At 43.6% G+C, this 19955-nt stretch overlaps 2 protein-coding genes across 2 annotated transcripts; one reads left to right on the forward strand and one right to left on the reverse strand.

Moving 5' to 3' along the window:
• Positions 1 to 9782: 9782 nt before the first annotated feature.
• Positions 9783 to 10424, reverse strand: LOC140431311 (uncharacterized). The gene has a single exon (XM_072519244.1). The coding sequence runs from the start codon at positions 10422 to 10424 to the stop codon at positions 9783 to 9785; it is 642 nt and encodes a 213-aa protein (XP_072375345.1).
• Positions 10425 to 15526: 5102 nt separating this feature from the next.
• LOC140431312 (uncharacterized) lies at positions 15527 to 16108 on the forward strand. Its single transcript, XM_072519245.1, has one exon. The coding sequence runs from the start codon at positions 15527 to 15529 to the stop codon at positions 16106 to 16108; it is 582 nt and encodes a 193-aa protein (XP_072375346.1).
• The last annotated feature ends 3847 nt before the right edge of the window (positions 16109 to 19955 follow it).

Raw genomic sequence — 19955 nt, forward strand, 5'->3', positions numbered from 1 at the left:
TCTCGAGAACTGGCCATGGGAAATAAATTGAGAAATTTAAGAATTATTGTATTTACAAAATATGCAAATGATTATATTTTTTATGGGATAGATTAGCTTCAAAGTGATTATCTCTTGAATATTGTGATCTATAGTAGAGTAAAATATTTTTTGCTTAAAATAATTTAAAACAATATTTTCAAATCTCCTGTATACAATAAGGCCGGGAAAATAGTAGGTGACTTAACTGTACTGAACATTCGACGCCTTCGTTTTAATCCAGGTGGATTACAAGTTAAGACATCCTGATGAATGGAAAATTTTGCCTGTTAGAATTAATAGGTCTGTAATACAGAGATTTCAAAAGCTTAGTAACAAGAGATTAAAAATAAAAAAAATAGAACTATGATCATATTTATTATTGTGTTAAAATTAAATAAATATTGTATAAATATTGTACATCTAATGAATTAAATAGAATAAAAACAAAAAAAGAACAAAATCCTAAGTGAAAAGATTTCGCAGGACCACCCTGTATGTTTATAGTTGATAAAACACATAAATAAAGTAAGTTTATTATTTAAAATCCTTTATAAGCATTTTTTACTCTAGACCAAAATATTTAATTATGATAATTACTTGGAACTTTCTTTTAACCCATAAATTACTCCCATAAAATGTGAAGTGTTAGTGATTGATATGTTTGCCTCTTGGAAAGAATATGAGTTCTCTTTTCTAAGGAACTAATGGCGCGTTTACACGTATCCAGTAACTGGCGCCAGTGACACTGGAACGACAGTGCTGGCATGGTAGTGGCATCGTGTAAACACTTTTTTGTTCCAGTCCAGCGCTGTTTGCTAGCGCTGTCTCGAATAGAAGGCTGGTCTCTTTTTCATGCCAGTGGCCCTCGTCTGCGTCCCCTCTAGCCCCGTGCCAGTGGATGTAGACACGTGTAAACACAGCGTTCCAGTCGCTGTCGTCTCTTTGTTCAGTGGCAGTGTTTGTATTTTTTAAATACTTAATATGACCCGAAAACTAAGCGAAGCAGATACGTTAAAGTTTGTGCAACTTTATCGAGAACAACAATGTTTATGAGATATTCGATGTGAAACATATAAAAACAAACAAATACGCTCATCAGCAATACAAGAAGTTCAAGAAGGAATGGATATCGAAGGATTGACTATGGAAGAAGTGAAGGCTAAAATTAAGAGCATTAGAAGTACATATTACTTGGAGGTAAATAAGATTGAGAAATCAACAAGATCTGGTGCTGGAGGAAACGTATATGTCCCCAAGGTGAAATGGTTTGACGAATTAAATTCATTCATCAGAAATGTGGCAGTAAGGCGAATAACTACGGTAAGTATTTATGATATTTACAACAATTAACCTTTTCTATATTTGGTGATTTACGAAATGGATTTTAATCTTTTTTAATTTGTATATAATTTTTGTGTAAACTACAAATATGCAATATGTGTAGACATTTATTAATTAATAAATAGTCTAATTTGTTTAAACAATTTATGAAAAAATCATTTTTTCCCAAACATCCATGTTTTAATCATACTGTCATTACTAATCGTAGAAAAAGTTAAGGAATACTTTAATAAATAAATTATCTTCAATAAATAATTATCTAATAAAAATATAATTTATTTATTAAAGTGTCCTTTAACTTTTTCTATGCCCATTAATGATACTATGATTTAAAAAAAAATATTTTTAGTGGCCGTTGTTGACAAGTGTTACTGTAAATAAGAACTTTTAAAATCCATTCCGTAAAAAATTATATAAGTTATAGTATCTAGTAAGTAGCTACTTTTATTATTTCTTTTTCATTTATTGCAAACAGTAAATCAAAATCAAAATAGTCCGCTCTAATATTAATTTTTTACCAAAAATTAACAATAACTATTCATATTATGACGTTAACCTTAATGTATGCTTTTAATTTGCCAAGGAACACTTCCGGTATTTATAAAAAAAATTCTTGTAACTTTCCCTGCGTTCTCTGGCAGTATTGGATGAATGGTTGCTACCTTGATTTCCAATACCATGTAAGGACTGAATTTCGTTTCTCCATGAACCTGCCAGAAAATTTCCATCTTCATCTTCCCTATCTACACAAGTTGGAGTGAGATAAGACTTTGATTTCTTGCGTAGCCAATTATGGAGTGCACAAGCAGCACAAACGATCGCATCTACTGTGTCCAATTTAGTAGGTATGGGCTTCTCAAATATCCGGAATCTGCTTACTAAGATCCCAAAAGCATTTTCTAATATACGTCTGGCACGTGATAACCTATAGTTAAAAACTTTTTGTTCTACGTTAAGATTAACCCCTGGATACGGTTTCATTAAATATGGCTTTAATGGGAATGCTGCATCTCCAACAATAACTCCATTTTTTGGTAACAATAAGTCATCTTCCAGAGATTGGTAAACTCTGCAATTCTTAAAAACGCCTCCATCAGAGGCACTACCTGTTGCACCCACATCTATATACGAAAAGCAGTAGTCGTGATCTGCAATTGCTAATAATATGATGCTGTTTGTTTTTTTTGTAATTAAAAAATTGACTTCCACTTTTTGGAGGACTTTTAATTAGCACATGCTTTCCGTCTATCGCACCATAACAAGAAGGGAAATTCCATTTTCTTCTAAATCCACAGTCGATCATATTCCATTCCTCTTCTGTATTAGGAACCTAAAATATAAATGTCATAATTTAATTGTTTGTTTTTTTAAGTTTTTATTTTTTATTTCTTTTGTTTCAGGATAACACACAAAATTACAATGATGACAATTTATCTGAAAGTCACGTTGGTCCAATTTCGGCTGGACCGCAAAATGAACCTCAGGTTGAACAGCCAGGTACATCATGTTCTGAAAATAAGAATCAAGCTGCTCTTCCACGTACACCACGTTCCGTAGATGGGTTATCTGCAGACAAACTAACACCGCCCTCCAAAATCTAAACGCAGCAAATTATCTCAAATGGTCTTAATGATTAAGGATTTAAAAAATATGCAAGAGGATAATATGCCGATAGTGGAACCAAACGACCTTGAAATATTTGGAAAGAGTGTTGCATCACAATTACAAAAGTTATCAGATGAACAGGCAACAATTGCCCAGGAAAAGATACAGAGCATACTGAGTCAATGCAGACTTGCTGATATACGAGCGAAGAAGTTAAATGCTAATCAAAATTCGCAGTTTTCTGAAAGTATGCAACAATTTCCAAAATCGATGCAGCAACTTCCAAATACTCAATTTGAATGGGATCCTATATCTTTGAGAAATTATCCACCACGCTTCCCGCCAGTTGCAAGTTGTGCACTGCAAGGTAGTCCATTCAGTGCTGCAACTTCATCGACTTTTACTTCCCACTGCAAGGATGACTGCTGCAGTGTTCCATCACCTATTGAAAGCCTTGACGAAGCAGAAGACGCTAGTGGTCTCATTAAAATAGCTTATAATATTGCCAATTGAAAATAAAATTAATAAAAACATTACCTTAATATATTGTTTTAATGCTGTATAAATTCCCCTGCACACTTTGGGTATAAATTTTGAGATAGTAGGTTTGGGCACACGGTATAAGTGACTCAGGCTTCGGTAAGACATTCCAGTAACTAAATAAGTCAATGTTACTTCAAGTTTTATTTTTGCAGGTAATGCCTCTCTCATCACGGTATCTTGATACTGAATAGAACTTTCTATTAGAGAACGTAGTTGGTCAAAATTTTCTGACGTAAGTCGTAACGCCAACCTGTACTCAGTGGGATCCTCTACTCTTAGTTGTTTTAACAAGAAAGACAAAGCTCCTGTTATAGATCTATCACTGATCCATTTTCTTACCCACAATCGTTTTTCCTTTACCACTTCTTCTTTCAACATATTAATCAGCTCCTCCCTTAATAGGACGAACATTTTCTTAACACATTTTCTTTTCAACAACTGCTTTTGCTGTAGTTCCATTTTTACAAAAGTAACACGACACGACACTGGCAAATGATAACAAACGACTGACTTCACATAGTAGGACCAGACGTGATAGTGAGACTGGCGCCAGCTACTGGATACGTGTAAACTTACCTGTCCAGCGCTGTCCTAGTCAAGCACTGGAATGCCAGTGAGACTGGCGCCAGTTACTGGATACGTGTTAACCTGCCTTTATATTAAAATATATTACTTTTAATTTTCATATAGAAATAACTAATATTCAAAACTTGGTAGAATCAGTTACTGTCTAAATATTATTGTTGGAACTTAACATAGTTGCATTTTTTATTGTAATGAGTTCTAGTTGAAGAGAGAAACACCTTAATATTTTTTAATTTAATTTAATATTTTAATATACAAATATGTAGGGAAGACTTGCACAAAAATATCGAATAAATACATGTGTAAGTAGCACTAAATACAACTAAGCAGTAATTAAATAGAAAATATACTTCTCATCATAAATTAGGGATATTGTCAATATAATGATAATGTGTGATGCTTTCACAAAATTCTAATCTCCGATCATCATCTTCATATATTTTGTGTAGTAAACTAATTATTATATAAAGGTCAAAATTATGTAGTTTTAATATTCTTCGAACGGGTATCCTTACAATCTTCTACATCAAAAGTAAATCTTCCTGTAGTACTGATGGACTATCGACAAAAATTTTCTTAAATCTTTCAAAAAATGTGTTGGAAGTCCTTGTCTCACTAATTAATGATTCCTTTGAAAAGGGTATATTTCCAGAGTGCCTAAAGACAGCCATTAATATTTCTCTTTACTTTTTTGTAATCGCGATATCAATATATCGCTCCGAATAAGAATACTTCGATGTTATATTTTCTCTATCCTTTTGTATGGGGTTGAAGCTTGGACACTTAAAAATCCAACATTAAAAACCTAGAAGCCTTCGAAATGTGGTGTTACCGACGTATTTTAAAATATCATAGATGAATCGCAAAACAAACGAACAAGTTCTCGAACAAATAGGAAAACAATGCGAAGTTTTAAATTGCATAGAAATCAGGAAATTGGAATACTTGGGGCACATCATGAGAGGTGAAAAATACGAACTACTAAGTAATATAATGCAGGGTAAAATCAAAGGCAGAAGAAGCGTAGGAAAACGTAAAATCTCGTGGCTACGCAATCTCCGTGAATGGTTTGGATGCAGTTCAATTCAACTATTCAGGCGCGTAACCAACAAAATTATAATTGCCAAAATGATTTCCGATCTCCGATAGGAGCGGAACTTGAAGAAGAAGACTAGGTTCTTATCTTTTTTAGTAAGTGTTCAAGTATCCATAGTAGACATAAAACTACTACTGGCAAAAGTAGTATCTGTTAGCAAGTAGGATCTGTGTTTAGATTTTGTTGTTCATATCATTTCTTGTATTGAGAAGAGAGCCACTATACAAATTCTCAATTAGTTTCAATGGTTTTGTTGCCGAGAGGCGTGGATGGCGGCAGATTGGCTCGTCTCCTGCTCTACGGGCTTCTTGCGGTCCGTGGAACTGGACCTGGATGTTCCACGAGTGTCCACCATTTTCCGTCGAGCAATTTGGTTCGCTAATGATTGTATATAGGAAGATATGGTGGAGTCGTGTGTATTTCAGTGAGAAACTATCACAATTCCGTTCGTCTGAGGCTAGTAGTGCTTGACTACGAAGGTGAAATACCACACTAAACCTCAGACACAATGTACAAAGTATATATCGGAAAATGTGAAAGTAAGTATGAAAAATGCAGTTTTGCAACTTTTATTTTTTATAAAATGATATGTGTTCGTTGGAGAATTAAATAACGTAACTCTGAATGAAATGCACAAATTTATTTAGATGTTAACAGTTTAGGGTATAAGACTATACTAACTTAAGAATTACAAACTATCCTAAAAACCTCTCATAGTTCTTGATAATATCGTATGATAATATCGTGGATGTTTATCATCTTCTAAGTAGTCTGAATATTGAGATAAAACACACACACACACACACACACACACACACACACACACACGCACACACACACGCACACGCACACGCACACGCACACACACACGCACACGCACACGCACACGCACACGCACACGCACACCCACACCCACGCACACCCACGCACACGCACACGCACACGCACACGCACACGCACACGCACACGCACACGCACACGCACACGCACACGCACACGCACACGCACACGCACACGCACACGCACACGCACACGCACACGCACACGCACACGCACACGCACACGCACACGCACACGCACACGCACACGCACACGCACACGCACACGCACACGCACACGCACACGCACACGCACACGCACACGCACACGCACACGCACACGCACACGCACACGCACACGCACACGCACACGCACACGCACACGCACACGCACACGCACACGCACACGCACACGCACACGCACACGCACACGCACACGCACACGCACACGCACACGCACACGCACACGCACACGCACACGCACACGCACACGCACACGCACACGCACACGCACACGCACACGCACACGCACACGCACACGCACACGCACACGCACACGCACACGCACACGCACACGCACACGCACACGCACACGCACACGCACACGCACACGCACACGCACACGCACACGCACACGCACACGCACACGCACACGCACACGCACACGCACACGCACACGCACACGCACACGCACACGCACACGCACACGCACACGCACACGCACACGCACACGCACACGCACACGCACACGCACACGCACACGCACACGCACACGCACACGCACACGCACACGCACACGCACACGCACACGCACACGCACACGCACACGCACACGCACACGCACACGCACACGCACACGCACACGCACACGCACACGCACACGCACACGCACACGCACACGCACACGCACACGCACACGCACACGCACACGCACACGCACACGCACACGCACACGCACACGCACACGCACACGCACACGCACACGCACACGCACACGCACACGCACACGCACACGCACACGCACACGCACACGCACACGCACACGCACACGCACACGCACACGCACACGCACACGCACACGCACACGCACACGCACACGCACACGCACACGCACACGCACACGCACACGCACACGCACACGCACACGCACACGCACACGCACACGCACACGCACACGCACACGCACACGCACACGCACACGCACACGCACACGCACACGCACACGCACACGCACACGCACACGCACACGCACACGCACACGCACACGCACACGCACACGCACACGCACACGCACACGCACACGCACACGCACACGCACACGCACACGCACACGCACACGCACACGCACACGCACACGCACACGCACACGCACACGCACACGCACACGCACACGCACACGCACACGCACACGCACACGCACACGCACACGCACACGCACACGCACACGCACACGCACACGCACACGCACACGCACACGCACACGCACACGCACACGCACACGCACACGCACACGCACACGCACACGCACACGCACACGCACACGCACACGCACACGCACACGCACACGCACACGCACACGCACACGCACACGCACACGCACACGCACACGCACACGCACACGCACACGCACACGCACACGCACACGCACACGCACACGCACACGCACACGCACACGCACACGCACACGCACACGCACACGCACACGCACACGCACACGCACACGCACACGCACACGCACACGCACACGCACACGCACACGCACACGCACACGCACACGCACACGCACACGCACACGCACACGCACACGCACACGCACACGCACACGCACACGCACACGCACACGCACACGCACACGCACACGCACACGCACACGCACACGCACACGCACACGCACACGCACACGCACACGCACACGCACACGCACACGCACACGCACACGCACACGCACACGCACACGCACACGCACACGCACACGCACACGCACACGCACACGCACACGCACACGCACACGCACACGCACACGCACACGCACACGCACACGCACACGCACACGCACACGCACACGCACACGCACACGCACACGCACACGCACACGCACACGCACACGCACACGCACACGCACACGCACACGCACACGCACACGCACACGCACACGCACACGCACACGCACACGCACACGCACACGCACACGCACACGCACACGCACACGCACACGCACACGCACACGCACACGCACACGCACACGCACACGCACACGCACACGCACACGCACACGCACACGCACACGCACACGCACACGCACACGCACACGCACACGCACACGCACACGCACACGCACACGCACACGCACACGCACACGCACACGCACACGCACACGCACACGCACACGCACACGCACACGCACACGCACACGCACACGCACACGCACACGCACACGCACACGCACACGCACACGCACACGCACACGCACACGCACACGCACACGCACACGCACACGCACACGCACACGCACACGCACACGCACACGCACACGCACACGCACACACACACACACACACACACACACACACACACACACACACACACACACACACACACACACACACACACACACACACACACACACACACACACACACACACACACACACACACACACACACACACACACACACACACACACACCGCTCCCTCCACTTCCAGAAACATCGCCACCGCTATCTCCTTGTCATCTAGCGACTTTGAGAGCAGTCTGTTAAGATCATCCAGCGCCAAGTCAGTTGACTTTCCTGACTGGTATGCATATTGGCGATCGCTAAGTGGATTCTCCATCAGCACGTCGTCCCTAATATACCTGTCTATCAGTCTTTCCAGCGTTTTTGCTAGGAAAGAGGATAGACTTATTGGTCTGTATGACTTGGGGGTTTGGTCCATTACCCTACCAACCTTGGGGATATATGTGACTTTCACCCTTCGCCATGCGGTTGGAATATATCTCCATGCCAAACTAGCTTTGAAGATCTTTGTTAGATGCGGGATGATCACATCCTGTCCCTTCTGTAGCAAGGCTGGATAAATCCCGTCCATTCCAGGTGATTTGTATGGCTGGAATTTATTGATGGCCCACCTGATTTTTTCCGGTCTCGTGATGTCGGTAGCTAATTTCCAGTCCGCCTTAGTAGGCCTTCTGGGATGAGCTACCTCTATCGAAGGATTATTGTCAATGGATGAGCTGGGAAGATGTACCTTGGTGAGCATTATTAAGCTTTCCTCCAGGGTTTCTACATACGTTTCGTCCTCTTTCTTCAAGAGGCCGACCTGATTCGCAATACCATCCTTAGCCAGGACCTTGTGGATTCTGGAATATGCGGGAGCCTGTTCGACTTCCTCGCAGAACTTTCGCCACGAGTCTCTTTTGGCTTTTCGGATCTCCTTATTATATTGCGTCAGTTTTTCTCTATAAATGGCCCAGTCCTGGTTGAATTTGGCTTTATTGAATAGCCTTCTTACATCTGCCCTAAGCTTTTGTAAGTGTTCATTCCACCAAGGTGTGTTTTTCTTTCCTTTCTTTTCTCTCTCTGGACAATTCTCCTGGTAAGCGGCCAGAACAGCTCCCCTCACCGTTTCGACTGTCAGTTCGAGATCTTCCGTATCTTTTATGGTGCCGATTCCTCCCTCAAGAGACTTCTCGAGTGAGCCTCTATAGCCTTCCCAATCCGTCTCTCTCGGGTTCCTGAACCTTTCCACCATTCGAGTCGAAGTAATTAAATCAAATCAAATGTGCCTATGGTCGGAACATGAAGGTTCCTCTGACACATGCCAATTCTTTATAGTATCGTACGTTTTTTCACTGCAAAGTGTTACATCTAAGACTTCTTTGCGCGTGGCCGTAACGAAGGTAGGTTTATTTCCTATATTGGCTATTTCTAAACCCATGCTTAAGATGAACTGTAGTAAAGACTCACCTCGACTGTTGATGTTCGTACTCCCCCATGTCAGATGGTGGGCATTGGCATCACATCCCAGTATTAGATGAAGGTTCTCCCTTCGGCTGTAGGTTATAACGTCCTCTACTATGCCTGGGCGGAAGACCTTCTCTCCAGCGAAGTAGGCAGAACAGACCAACCATCTTTTACTACCTTTCTCGGTGGAAGCGGTTAAAATACCTGTAACAAAGTCTCCGGAGCAAAGATCCGGAATCAGTGTACAGTTTACTTCGTTACCATATACAATGCATGCTCGAGGTGTCTCTCCTTTCGCATCGTATAGTAACTTACCTTGTTGCGGCTTCAAGCCTGCAATCTTCCCTCCGTGGAGCCATGGTTCCTGCAGTAGGGCCAAGTCCAGGCCTTCCATGTCAAACCTTCTGCACAAAACCGCTGACGCAGCTTTAGCATGATGAAGGTTGACCTGCATCACCTTTACTCTGCCTTCCTCTAAACTGAAGGCTAACTTTCGGGTTTTCCCGTGTCCTCTACCCCTTCCATGGGAGCGGCCACCCGCTCAGTGGCTTCTAGCCTTTTGAGCGGGTTTGTAGCACTCCCCTGCAAGTCGGTACGGACTTCTTTCGGGATTATTCCTTCTTTAGCTCCTTCCCTCGACTTATCATTCTTAGGGCGAGCCTTGTGTTTGGTCGAAGTGTTAACCTTCTTTGGCGCTGCTTTAGAGCTTTGCCCCTCTGAAGGTTTTACTTCTTTCCTTTTTTGCTTAGCCTTGACTGCCGAGGTTGCGGCATTTACGCCTTGCAACCCCGATGGTCCGGCCTCTGCAACCTTCTTAATGTACCCATCATCCTTGACACAGAATTTAATTCTTCCGATGCCAAAGTAAGGACACATTTGAAGTTTGTTGAGTTCCTCAAAGGACTCTTTGTCCATTGAGAGGACCCATACCTGCCCTTTTTCTGCAGGTGTTTTGCCCAAAACGGTCCATATAAGGGTGTTGAGCTTTCGGTTGCTGACCCTTAATCGAGTCAGCACACTTTACGCCTCCAACCTCTTTCCGTCCTCGTCTGGGATATAGACAGTGCAAGAACACGGCCTCTCGACTTCACTCTCGTCCTTAGCCTGGAGGCTTGCACCTTCCCAAGGCTTCAGAGTGGGAGTAGTGTCCCTGAGCCATTGTGCGCGTGCACTATCCGCGCACGTCATTACCAGGTAACCGGGCTTGAACGTGCTCTTTAGGAGCCTGATTTGCGGCCCTTCTTCTGGCGTTCTCTCCAGAGCCTCCAAGATGGATGTTTGCACTGCCTTAAGCTTTGTAGGTTCCATCCTGACTCCAGGGAAGCCATCACATACTACAGCCACCTTTGCCGAGCAAAGGGCTTGTGTAAAAGTCATTTCTGACTTCCTCGGCCTCTTTTTGGCTTCCGCTGGTGGCGTACTGTGGTCCGACCTTTGTCGCTTCTTTGTAGACTTTTGCGTAGCCATTTCCAGCTTTTGCTCCGCCTTCTCTTTAGACTTAGGGGGATTGTCCTTTTGTCGTTCAAGCACCTTGGTGAGGTTGGCCTTAATCACCGAGCGCTTGGCTTCAATGTAATCCTGGCCTTTTCCCACCAGATCCCTTACTTTCTTCTTGGAGGCCCCGGCCAGCCTGGTCTTAATATCCTCCTCGTCTGTCATTAGATAAACCTCCTCTAGGGAGGTGACTCTGACCGCCTTCCTTTTGGTCGGCTTCGCTATCTGTATAGTAGTGCCTTCAGGGCTTTCTACTACGGGTTGTTCGGGAATATTGGTTTCCATATTATTTTCCATATTGTTCCCACGAGTAGCTAGGGAATTGCAGTCCACTCGAGCAGAGCCCCGCATGCCCGAGTAAGGCTAATTACTGTGAGGTGTCGCCTGGTTCCTTACAGGAATCGCTCTCGACCAACTACGCATGGCCATTCATCCTTCGCCGCGATGTCTTCCAGCTTGAATTGCGGATTTTTTAAAAGCTGGTTTTCTCCATCTGGACTCCTCTGTCTGGGTTACCATTCCATAGCCAAAAGGTCCCCGTTTTTTGGCGCCGGGAATTCACCATTCATCCTTCCGTGAGGATAAGGACTAGTCGGTGATGGATGCTGAGATGCAGTTGGGCTGGTCTTCTCTTCTACTGGTATTTATTGGTGTCACCTTCTACTGGTATTTATTGGTGTCACCTATTTGGTGTCAGTGACCCCACCAGTGCCTCGCCGACAATTTCCGAGCTACGAGCTTCCTGTTGGGGTGTGAGGGGGCGGGAAGTTGGATAGGGTGAGTCGGCTACTCCTAGATAGTCTGTCGAGGAAGGCTCGAAAAGTGTGTGTGTGTGTGTGTGTGTGTGTGTGTCAGGATCGAGGGCGGGGTCCCCGCACCGGCAGACGCGTCTAATGCGTGGGACCCCACCGCCGCCGGGTTTTGGAGTTTGGCGACTGAGATTAGAGAAATTTGGAGTAGCCGTAGGGAAGTTGGAAGGGTAAACTAAAAGCTGAAGGCGAAGGCGCCGCAACTGTTCGCCTCAATTGCCACGCCTTTCTTGCGTCCAGCGGCGGTGCCCGGCGGCCACCCGGTGCACAGGCGCTGGACGCGTAGGGACTGTGTTTAGTTTCACTGGTCGTGCTCCCCTCACAATTTCAGGGACCAAGACCAGTTACTCGGCCCTCCCACCAACGTCGAGGCCAAATTACAGTCCCGGGGAGGGATCGGAGCTACAATACTCCAAGAAATAATTATTGATGACCTCAAAAGATTGAGAGATTCCGGTTTAGAACCCTTAGGAAAAGTTTGTGATTTATCGGTGATAAATCAAAAATTATATAAATTATTAAATATAACAATTGAAAAACCCTACTTTGTTGCAGACACGCATAAGTATTTTGCATTTTATGATGTACCACATTTAATAAAATGTATAAGAAATAATTTTATTACCAATGATTTTATTTTTAATGACAAATTTATAAGATTCGATGATATTAAAAAAGTGTATGGTATTGACCAAAGAAGTAAAACCGGGAGAGCTCTTTTAAAATTAACAGATAAACATTTAAATCCAAACTCATTTGAAAAAATGAATGTTAAACTTGGCACTTAATTTCTTAGTCATTCTATAGCTGCAGCTATTAAAACTGCAGTACAAACACAAGAACTGGCTTCAACAACTGCTGAAAACACGGCTTATTTTGTCGAAACTATGAACAATTTGTTTGATGCCCTGAACAGTAAAAGTAAGTACAGTCCTAAGCCTTGTAATCGTGTCTACTGTAATCAAAACAAAGATGTAATTAGTGCTGTTAATGAAGGATACGAATTACTGAAAAGTATGTGGAAACAGACAAGTAAGGGTTTAAAAAGACCTCCTTCTTTCGACTGCTTTCTTCTCACCATAAACGCGGTAAGACAATTTTATAGTGATTTGACAACATTAAACTCTTGTTATATATTAACTGGAAGATTAATCCAAGATCCCTTAGAAAATCAATTTTCTATTTACAGACAGAAAGGTGGTTACAGTAGAAATCCCACTGTAAGAAACTTTAAAGCTGCTTTTAAAATAAACATTGTACACAATATTATGAAACCGCCTATGACAGCAAACTCTGGGACCAACTGTGATGACGATACAAATATTTTAGAAACGTCTTATATATATTCTGATATTTTTAATAATTTAAATAGTGACGAGGAATACGTTAAAGGTGATAACGCATTCGACGACAGTATATTATTATCTGCAGAAAATGTTTCTCAGAATAACTCATTACGACAAACAAATTTAGATTCAGATACATTGGCTTCAAGTTTAGAAAAATGTTCAGTTTATTATTTTGCAGGGTACTTATTTAAAAAATGTTTTGAAAAATTTAATTGTGAAAATTGCAAAACCAAATTAGAGGGCACAAAAGATATAGAAACACACGCACACGCACACGCACACGCACACGCACACGTGTGTGTGTGTGTGTGTGTGTGTGTGTGTCGCTTTTAAAAAATCCGCAATTCAAGCTGGACGACATCGCGGCGAAGGATGGATGGCCATGCGTAGTTGGTCGAGAGCGATTCCTGTAAGGAACCAGGCGATACCTCACAGTAATTAGCCTTACTCGGGCATGCGGGGCTCTGCTCGAGTGGACTGCAATTCCCTAGCTACTCGTGGGAACAATATGGAAAATAATATGGAAACCAATATTCCCGAACAACCCGTAGTAGAAAGCCCTGAAGGCACTACTATACAGATAGCGAAGCCGACCAAAAGGAAGGCGGTCAGAGTCACCTCCCTAGAGGAGGTGGATCTAATGACAGACGAGGAGGATATTAAGGCCAGGCTGGCCGGGGCCTCCAAGAAGAAAGTAAGGGATCTGGTTGGAAAAGGCCAGGATTACATTGAAGCCAAGCGCTCGGTGATTAAGGCCAACCTCACCAAGGTGCTTGAATGACAAAAGGACAATCCCCCTAAGTCTAAAGAGAAGGCGGAGCAAAAGCTGGAAATGGCTACGCAAAAGTCTACAAAGAAGCGACAAAGGTCGGACCACAGTACGCCACCAGCGGAAGCCAAAAAGAGGCCGAGGAAGTCAGAAATGACTTTTACACAAGCCCTTTGCTCGGCAAAGGTGGCTGTAGTATGTGATGGCTTCCCTGGAGTCAGGATGGAACCCACAAAGCTTAAGGCAGTGCAAACATCCATCTTGGAGGCTCTGGAGAGAACGCCAGAAGAAGGGCCGCAAATCAGGCTCCTAAAGAGCACGTTCAAGCCCGGTTACCTGGTAATGACGTGCGCGGATAGTGCACGCGCACAATGGCTCAGGGACACTACTCCCACTCTGAAGCCTTGGGAAGGTGCAAGCCTCCAGGCTAAGGACGAGAGTGAAGTCGAGAGGCCGTGTTCTTGCACTGTCTATATCCCAGACGAGGACGGAAAGAGGTTGGAGGCGTAAAGTGTGCTGACTCGATTAAGGGTCAGCAACCAAAGCTCAACACCCTTATATGGACCGTTTTGGGCAAAACACCTGCAGAAAAAGGGCAGGTATGGGTCCTCTCAATGGACAAAGAGTCCTTTGAGGAACTCAACAAACTTCAAATGTGTCCTTACTTTGGCATCGGAAGAATTAAATTCCGTGTCAAGGATGATGGGTACATTAAGAAGGTTGCAGAGGCCGGACCATCGGGGTTGCAAGGCGTAAATGCCGCAACCTCGGCAGTCAAGGCTAAGCAAAAAAGGAAAGAAGTAAAACCTTCAGAGGGACAAAGCTCTAAAGCAGCGCCAAAGAAGGTTAACACTTCGACCAAACACAAGGCTCGCCCTAAGGATGATAAGTCGAGGGAAGGAGCTAAAGAAGGAATAATCCCGAAAGAAGTCCGTACCGACTTGCAGGGGAGTGCTACAAACCCGCCCAAAAGGCTAGAAGCCACTGAGCGGGTGGCCGCTCCCATGGAAGGGGTAGAGGACACGGGAAAACCCGAAAGTTAGCCTTCAGTTTAGAGAAAGGCAGAGTAAAGGTCCTGCAGGTCAACCTTCATCATGCTAAAGCTGCGTCGGCGGTTTTGTGCAGAAGGTTTGACATGGAAGGCCTGGACTTGGCCCTACTGCAGGAACCATGGCTCCACGGAGGGAAGATTGCAGGCTTGAAGCCGCAACAAGGTAAGTTACTATACCATGCGAAAGGCGAGACACCTCGAGCATGCATTGTATATGGTAACGAAGTAAACTGTACACTGAATCCGGATCTTTGCTCCGGAGACTTTGTTACAGGTATTTTAACCGCTTCCACCGAGGAAGGTAGTAAAAGATGGTTGGTCTGTTCTGCCTACTTCGCTGGAGAGAAGGTCTTCCGCCCAGGCATAGTAGAGGACGTTATAACCTACAGCCGAAGGGAGAACCTTCATCTAATACTGGGATGTGATGCCAATGCCCACCATCTGACATGGGGGAGTACGAACATCAACAGTCGAGGTGAGTCTTTACTACAGTTCATCTTAAGCATGGGTTTAGAAATAGCCAATATAGGAAATAAACCTACCTTCGTTACGGCCACGCGCAAAGAAGTCTTAGATGTAACACTTTGCAGTGAAAAAACGTACGATACTATAAAGAATTGGCATGTGTCAGAGGAACCTTCATGTTCCGACCATAGGCACATTTGATTTGATTTAATTACTTCGACTCGAATGGTGGAAACCCGAGAGAGACGGATTGGGAAGGCTATAGAGGCTCACTCGAGAAGTCTCTTGAGGGAGGAATCGGCACCATAAAAGATACGGAAGATCTCGAACTGACAGTCGAAACGGTGAGGGGAGCTGTTCTGGCCGCTTACCAGGAGAATTGTCCAGAGAGAGAAAAGAAAGGAAAGAAAAACACACCCTGGTGGAATGAACACTTACAAAAGCTTAGGGCAGATGTAAGAAGGCTATTCAATAAAGCCAAATTCAACCAGGACTGGGCCATTTATAGAGAAAAACTGACGCAATATAATAAGGAGATCCGAAAAGCCAAAAGAGACTCGTGTGTGTGTGTGTGTGTGTGTGTGTGTGTGTGTGTGTGTGTGTGTGTGTGTGTGTGTGTGTGTGTGTGTGTGTGTGTGTGTGTGTGTGTGTGTGTGTGTGTGTGTGTGTGTGTGTGTGTGTGTGTGTGTGTGTGTGTGTGTGTGTGTGTGTGTGTGTGTGTGTGTGTGTGTGTGTGTGTGTGTGTGTGTGTGTGTGTGTGTGTGTGTGTGTGTGTGTGTGTGTGTGTGTGTGTGTGTGTGTGTGTGTGTGTGTGTGTGTGTGTGTGTGTGTGTGTGTGTGTGTGTGTGTGTGTGTGTGTGTGTGTGTGTGTGTGTGTGTGTGTGTGTGTGTGTGTGTGTGTGTGTGTGTGTGTGTGTGTGTGTGTGTGTGTGTGTGTGTGTGTGTGTGTGTGTGTGTGTGTGTGTGTGTGTGTGTGTGTGTGTGTGTGTGTGTGTGTGTGTGTGTGTGTGTGTGTGTGTGTGTGTGTGTGTGTGTGTGTGTGTGTGTGTGTGTGTGTGTGTGTGTGTGTGTGTGTGTGTGTGTGTGTGTGTGTGTGTGTGTGTGTGTGTGTGTGTGTGTGTGTGTGTGTGTGTGTGTGTGTGTGTGTGTGTGTGTGTGTGTGTGTGTGTGTGTGTGTGTGTGTGTGTGTGTGTGTGTGTGTGTGTGTGTGTGTGTGTGTGTGTGTGTGTGTGTGTGTGTGTGTGTGTGTGTGTGTGTGTGTGTGTGTGTGTGTGTGTGTGTGTGTGTGTGTGTGTGTGTGTGTGTGTGTGTGTGTGTGTGTGTGTGTGTGTGTGTGTGTGTGTGTGTGTGTGTGTGTGTGTGTGTGTGTGTGTGTGTGTGTGTGTGTGTGTGTGTGTGTGTGTGTGTGTGTGTGTGTGTGTGTGTGTGTGTGTGTGTGTGTGTGTGTGTGTGTGTGTGTGTGTGTGTGTGTGTGTGTGTGTGTGTGTGTGTGTGTGTGTGTGTGTGTGTGTGTGTGTGTGTGTGTGTGTGTGTGTGTGTGTGTGTGTGTGTGTGTGTGTGTGTGTGTGTGTGTGTGTGTGTGTGTGTGTGTGTGTGTGTGTGTGTGTGTGTGTGTGTGTGTGTGTGTGTGTGTGTGTGTGTGTGTGTGTGTGTGTGTGTGTGTGTGTGTGTGTGTGTGTGTGTGTGTGTGTGTGTGTGTGTGTGTGTGTGTGTGTGTAGAGGAAAGGGATGGCCTTAGATATAGTATATTAGCCACAGGATTGATTTTTATTCATACACATATAGGTACATATTAGGTGCTTATAAGGTTAAATATCGATTTTATCTTCTTTAACGTAATTCATTATTGCATCTAAAACGCGTTTATTATGGCTTGATAACAGGGAACCCATGTTGAGACGGAGAGGAGTGTTATATTCTATTAGAGAATTATATAGTCTAGAGATAGCCGTATCATTTGTTTTACACTCCAGAAATATGTGATTAATATCACCTATGGACATGTTGTCACAGTCACATAACGGGGAGTTTAGTATCCCTAATTTATGAAAGTGCGCCGAAAAACGGCCATGATTCAATTTTAGGCGTGTTACTGTTGAAGTATATCTTTTTATATAATCAGAAGTTATATCCGGTATTTTATTTGGAAGCCGTGGGTAAAGCTGGAAACAAAGATTCTTCGATGTCTTGCTAACATTATTGTAAGATTCTGACCATCTGATTTTAATAGCTTTTTTTAGTTTAATAGTAACTCGGTATAAGAAAAAATTTCTGCAAATTTATCACATTTACAAGCTTCTCTTGCTTCACAATCCACCCTTTCATTACCTATAATACCGCTGTGACCTTTTACCCATATAAGAATTATTTTTTTATTTTGTTGATTTACTTGGTATAATAAGTATTTTATTTCACAAATTAATTCCTGATTATAAATATTTATTGGAAATTCTTCAATTGCTTGCAAAACGGACTTTGAATCTGACATAATAGAAACCATTTGAACTGGATTTAGTGTGCACCATCGTAGGCTTTTTTTTATCGCATAGACTCAGCACTGTAAATATAACGTATCTGCTAGTCTAAATTTTTTGACATGGTTGATGTCTAAAACAAAAAATGCTGCAGCTGTTCCATATTCACATTTGGATCCACCTGTAAATATTTTAGTAACATTTTTTCCAAAAGCATTCAATGTGGTTGAGAGTATTAGGTTATTTAAATTAGCGTTTTCTGTATATTCAGGGTATATAATGGTTGGCCGAAATATGATACTTTGATAACTATATTCATATATTAATTATTTGGGAATATTGAATATAAAAATGTCATTGATTGGTATTAATAAAGCCATCGGACAAGGGAGGGGAGTTTTTTATTCTCCAATAAGGTGTTTTAAGGTTACAAGTATTAATAGAAGCTATTTTTTGGATAATATTTTTCGTATTAAATGCCCTGTATTTAATTATTTGTTTTTCAGCTAAATACTGTCTACGTATATTTACAGAAGGTTCTTGTATTTCTGCAAGGACTGCTTGGTTAGGCGTTGACATCCTTAGACCCATACAAATTTTTAAAGCTTTATATTGTATACGATCGATAGTTATTAGATTTGTTTTAGATGTTGCCCCATATAATGTACAGCAATAGTCCAATATGGAACGAATACATGCTTTGTAGAATGTATACGATAGAGTAACATCAGCTCCCTATTTTTTCTTGGAAACTACTTTTAGCAGGTTTATGGTTTTTTCGCATTTTTTTTTAAATATTTTATGTGGTTAGTCCAAAGCAGTTTTTTATCTAATACCATACCTAGGTACTTATATTTGTCGACGAATGAAATCATGAACCCATCTAGATAAGCAGCTCTAGCAGTTCTAACTTGGTGCCGAGTAAAACATACCAAGGCAGTCTTATCTTGAGAAACACTAAAACCCATATCACTAAACCTCTATTAGTAAATAAATACATTCTTTCAAGTCATATAAACATTTCTCATATAAACCATGGCTGAAGTAAAAACAAATCATCCACGTATTGTATCATGTTGAACTTGTCACCTACTAACGTATGCAGATCTTGAGGTAAATCATTACATACCGTGTGTGGACCATGTAACACGTTATTATGATCTCGAATAAATATTTTATTATGAAAGAGACTTATGATATTGGCACATACGGTTTTATTAATTTCAATTGTTTCCATTTTTTTTGCTAAAATATTTAGGTCAATTGCATCATAGGCCCCTGATAGATCTATAAATAAACATAATGTATATAGGTTTCTGGAAAAACTTATTTGTATTTCTGAAACTAAATGACTCACAGCATTGATTGTTCCTCGTCATCTACGAAAACCATATTAAATGCTTGGTAATAGGGATCTATATTCAACAAAATGTTCTAATCTAAACTTAATTAATCTTTCAAATGTTTTGGCGACAAATGATATTAACGAGATTGGACGGGATGATGATGGAATTTCTGGGTCTTTGTAAGGTTTAAGTTTAAGGCAAATTATAATATTTTTAAAGCAGTCTGAA

The sequence above is a fragment of the Diabrotica undecimpunctata genome, unplaced genomic scaffold, assembly GCF_040954645.1.
Source record: "Diabrotica undecimpunctata isolate CICGRU unplaced genomic scaffold, icDiaUnde3 ctg00000630.1, whole genome shotgun sequence".
Lineage (NCBI taxonomy): Eukaryota > Metazoa > Arthropoda > Insecta > Coleoptera > Chrysomelidae > Diabrotica > Diabrotica undecimpunctata.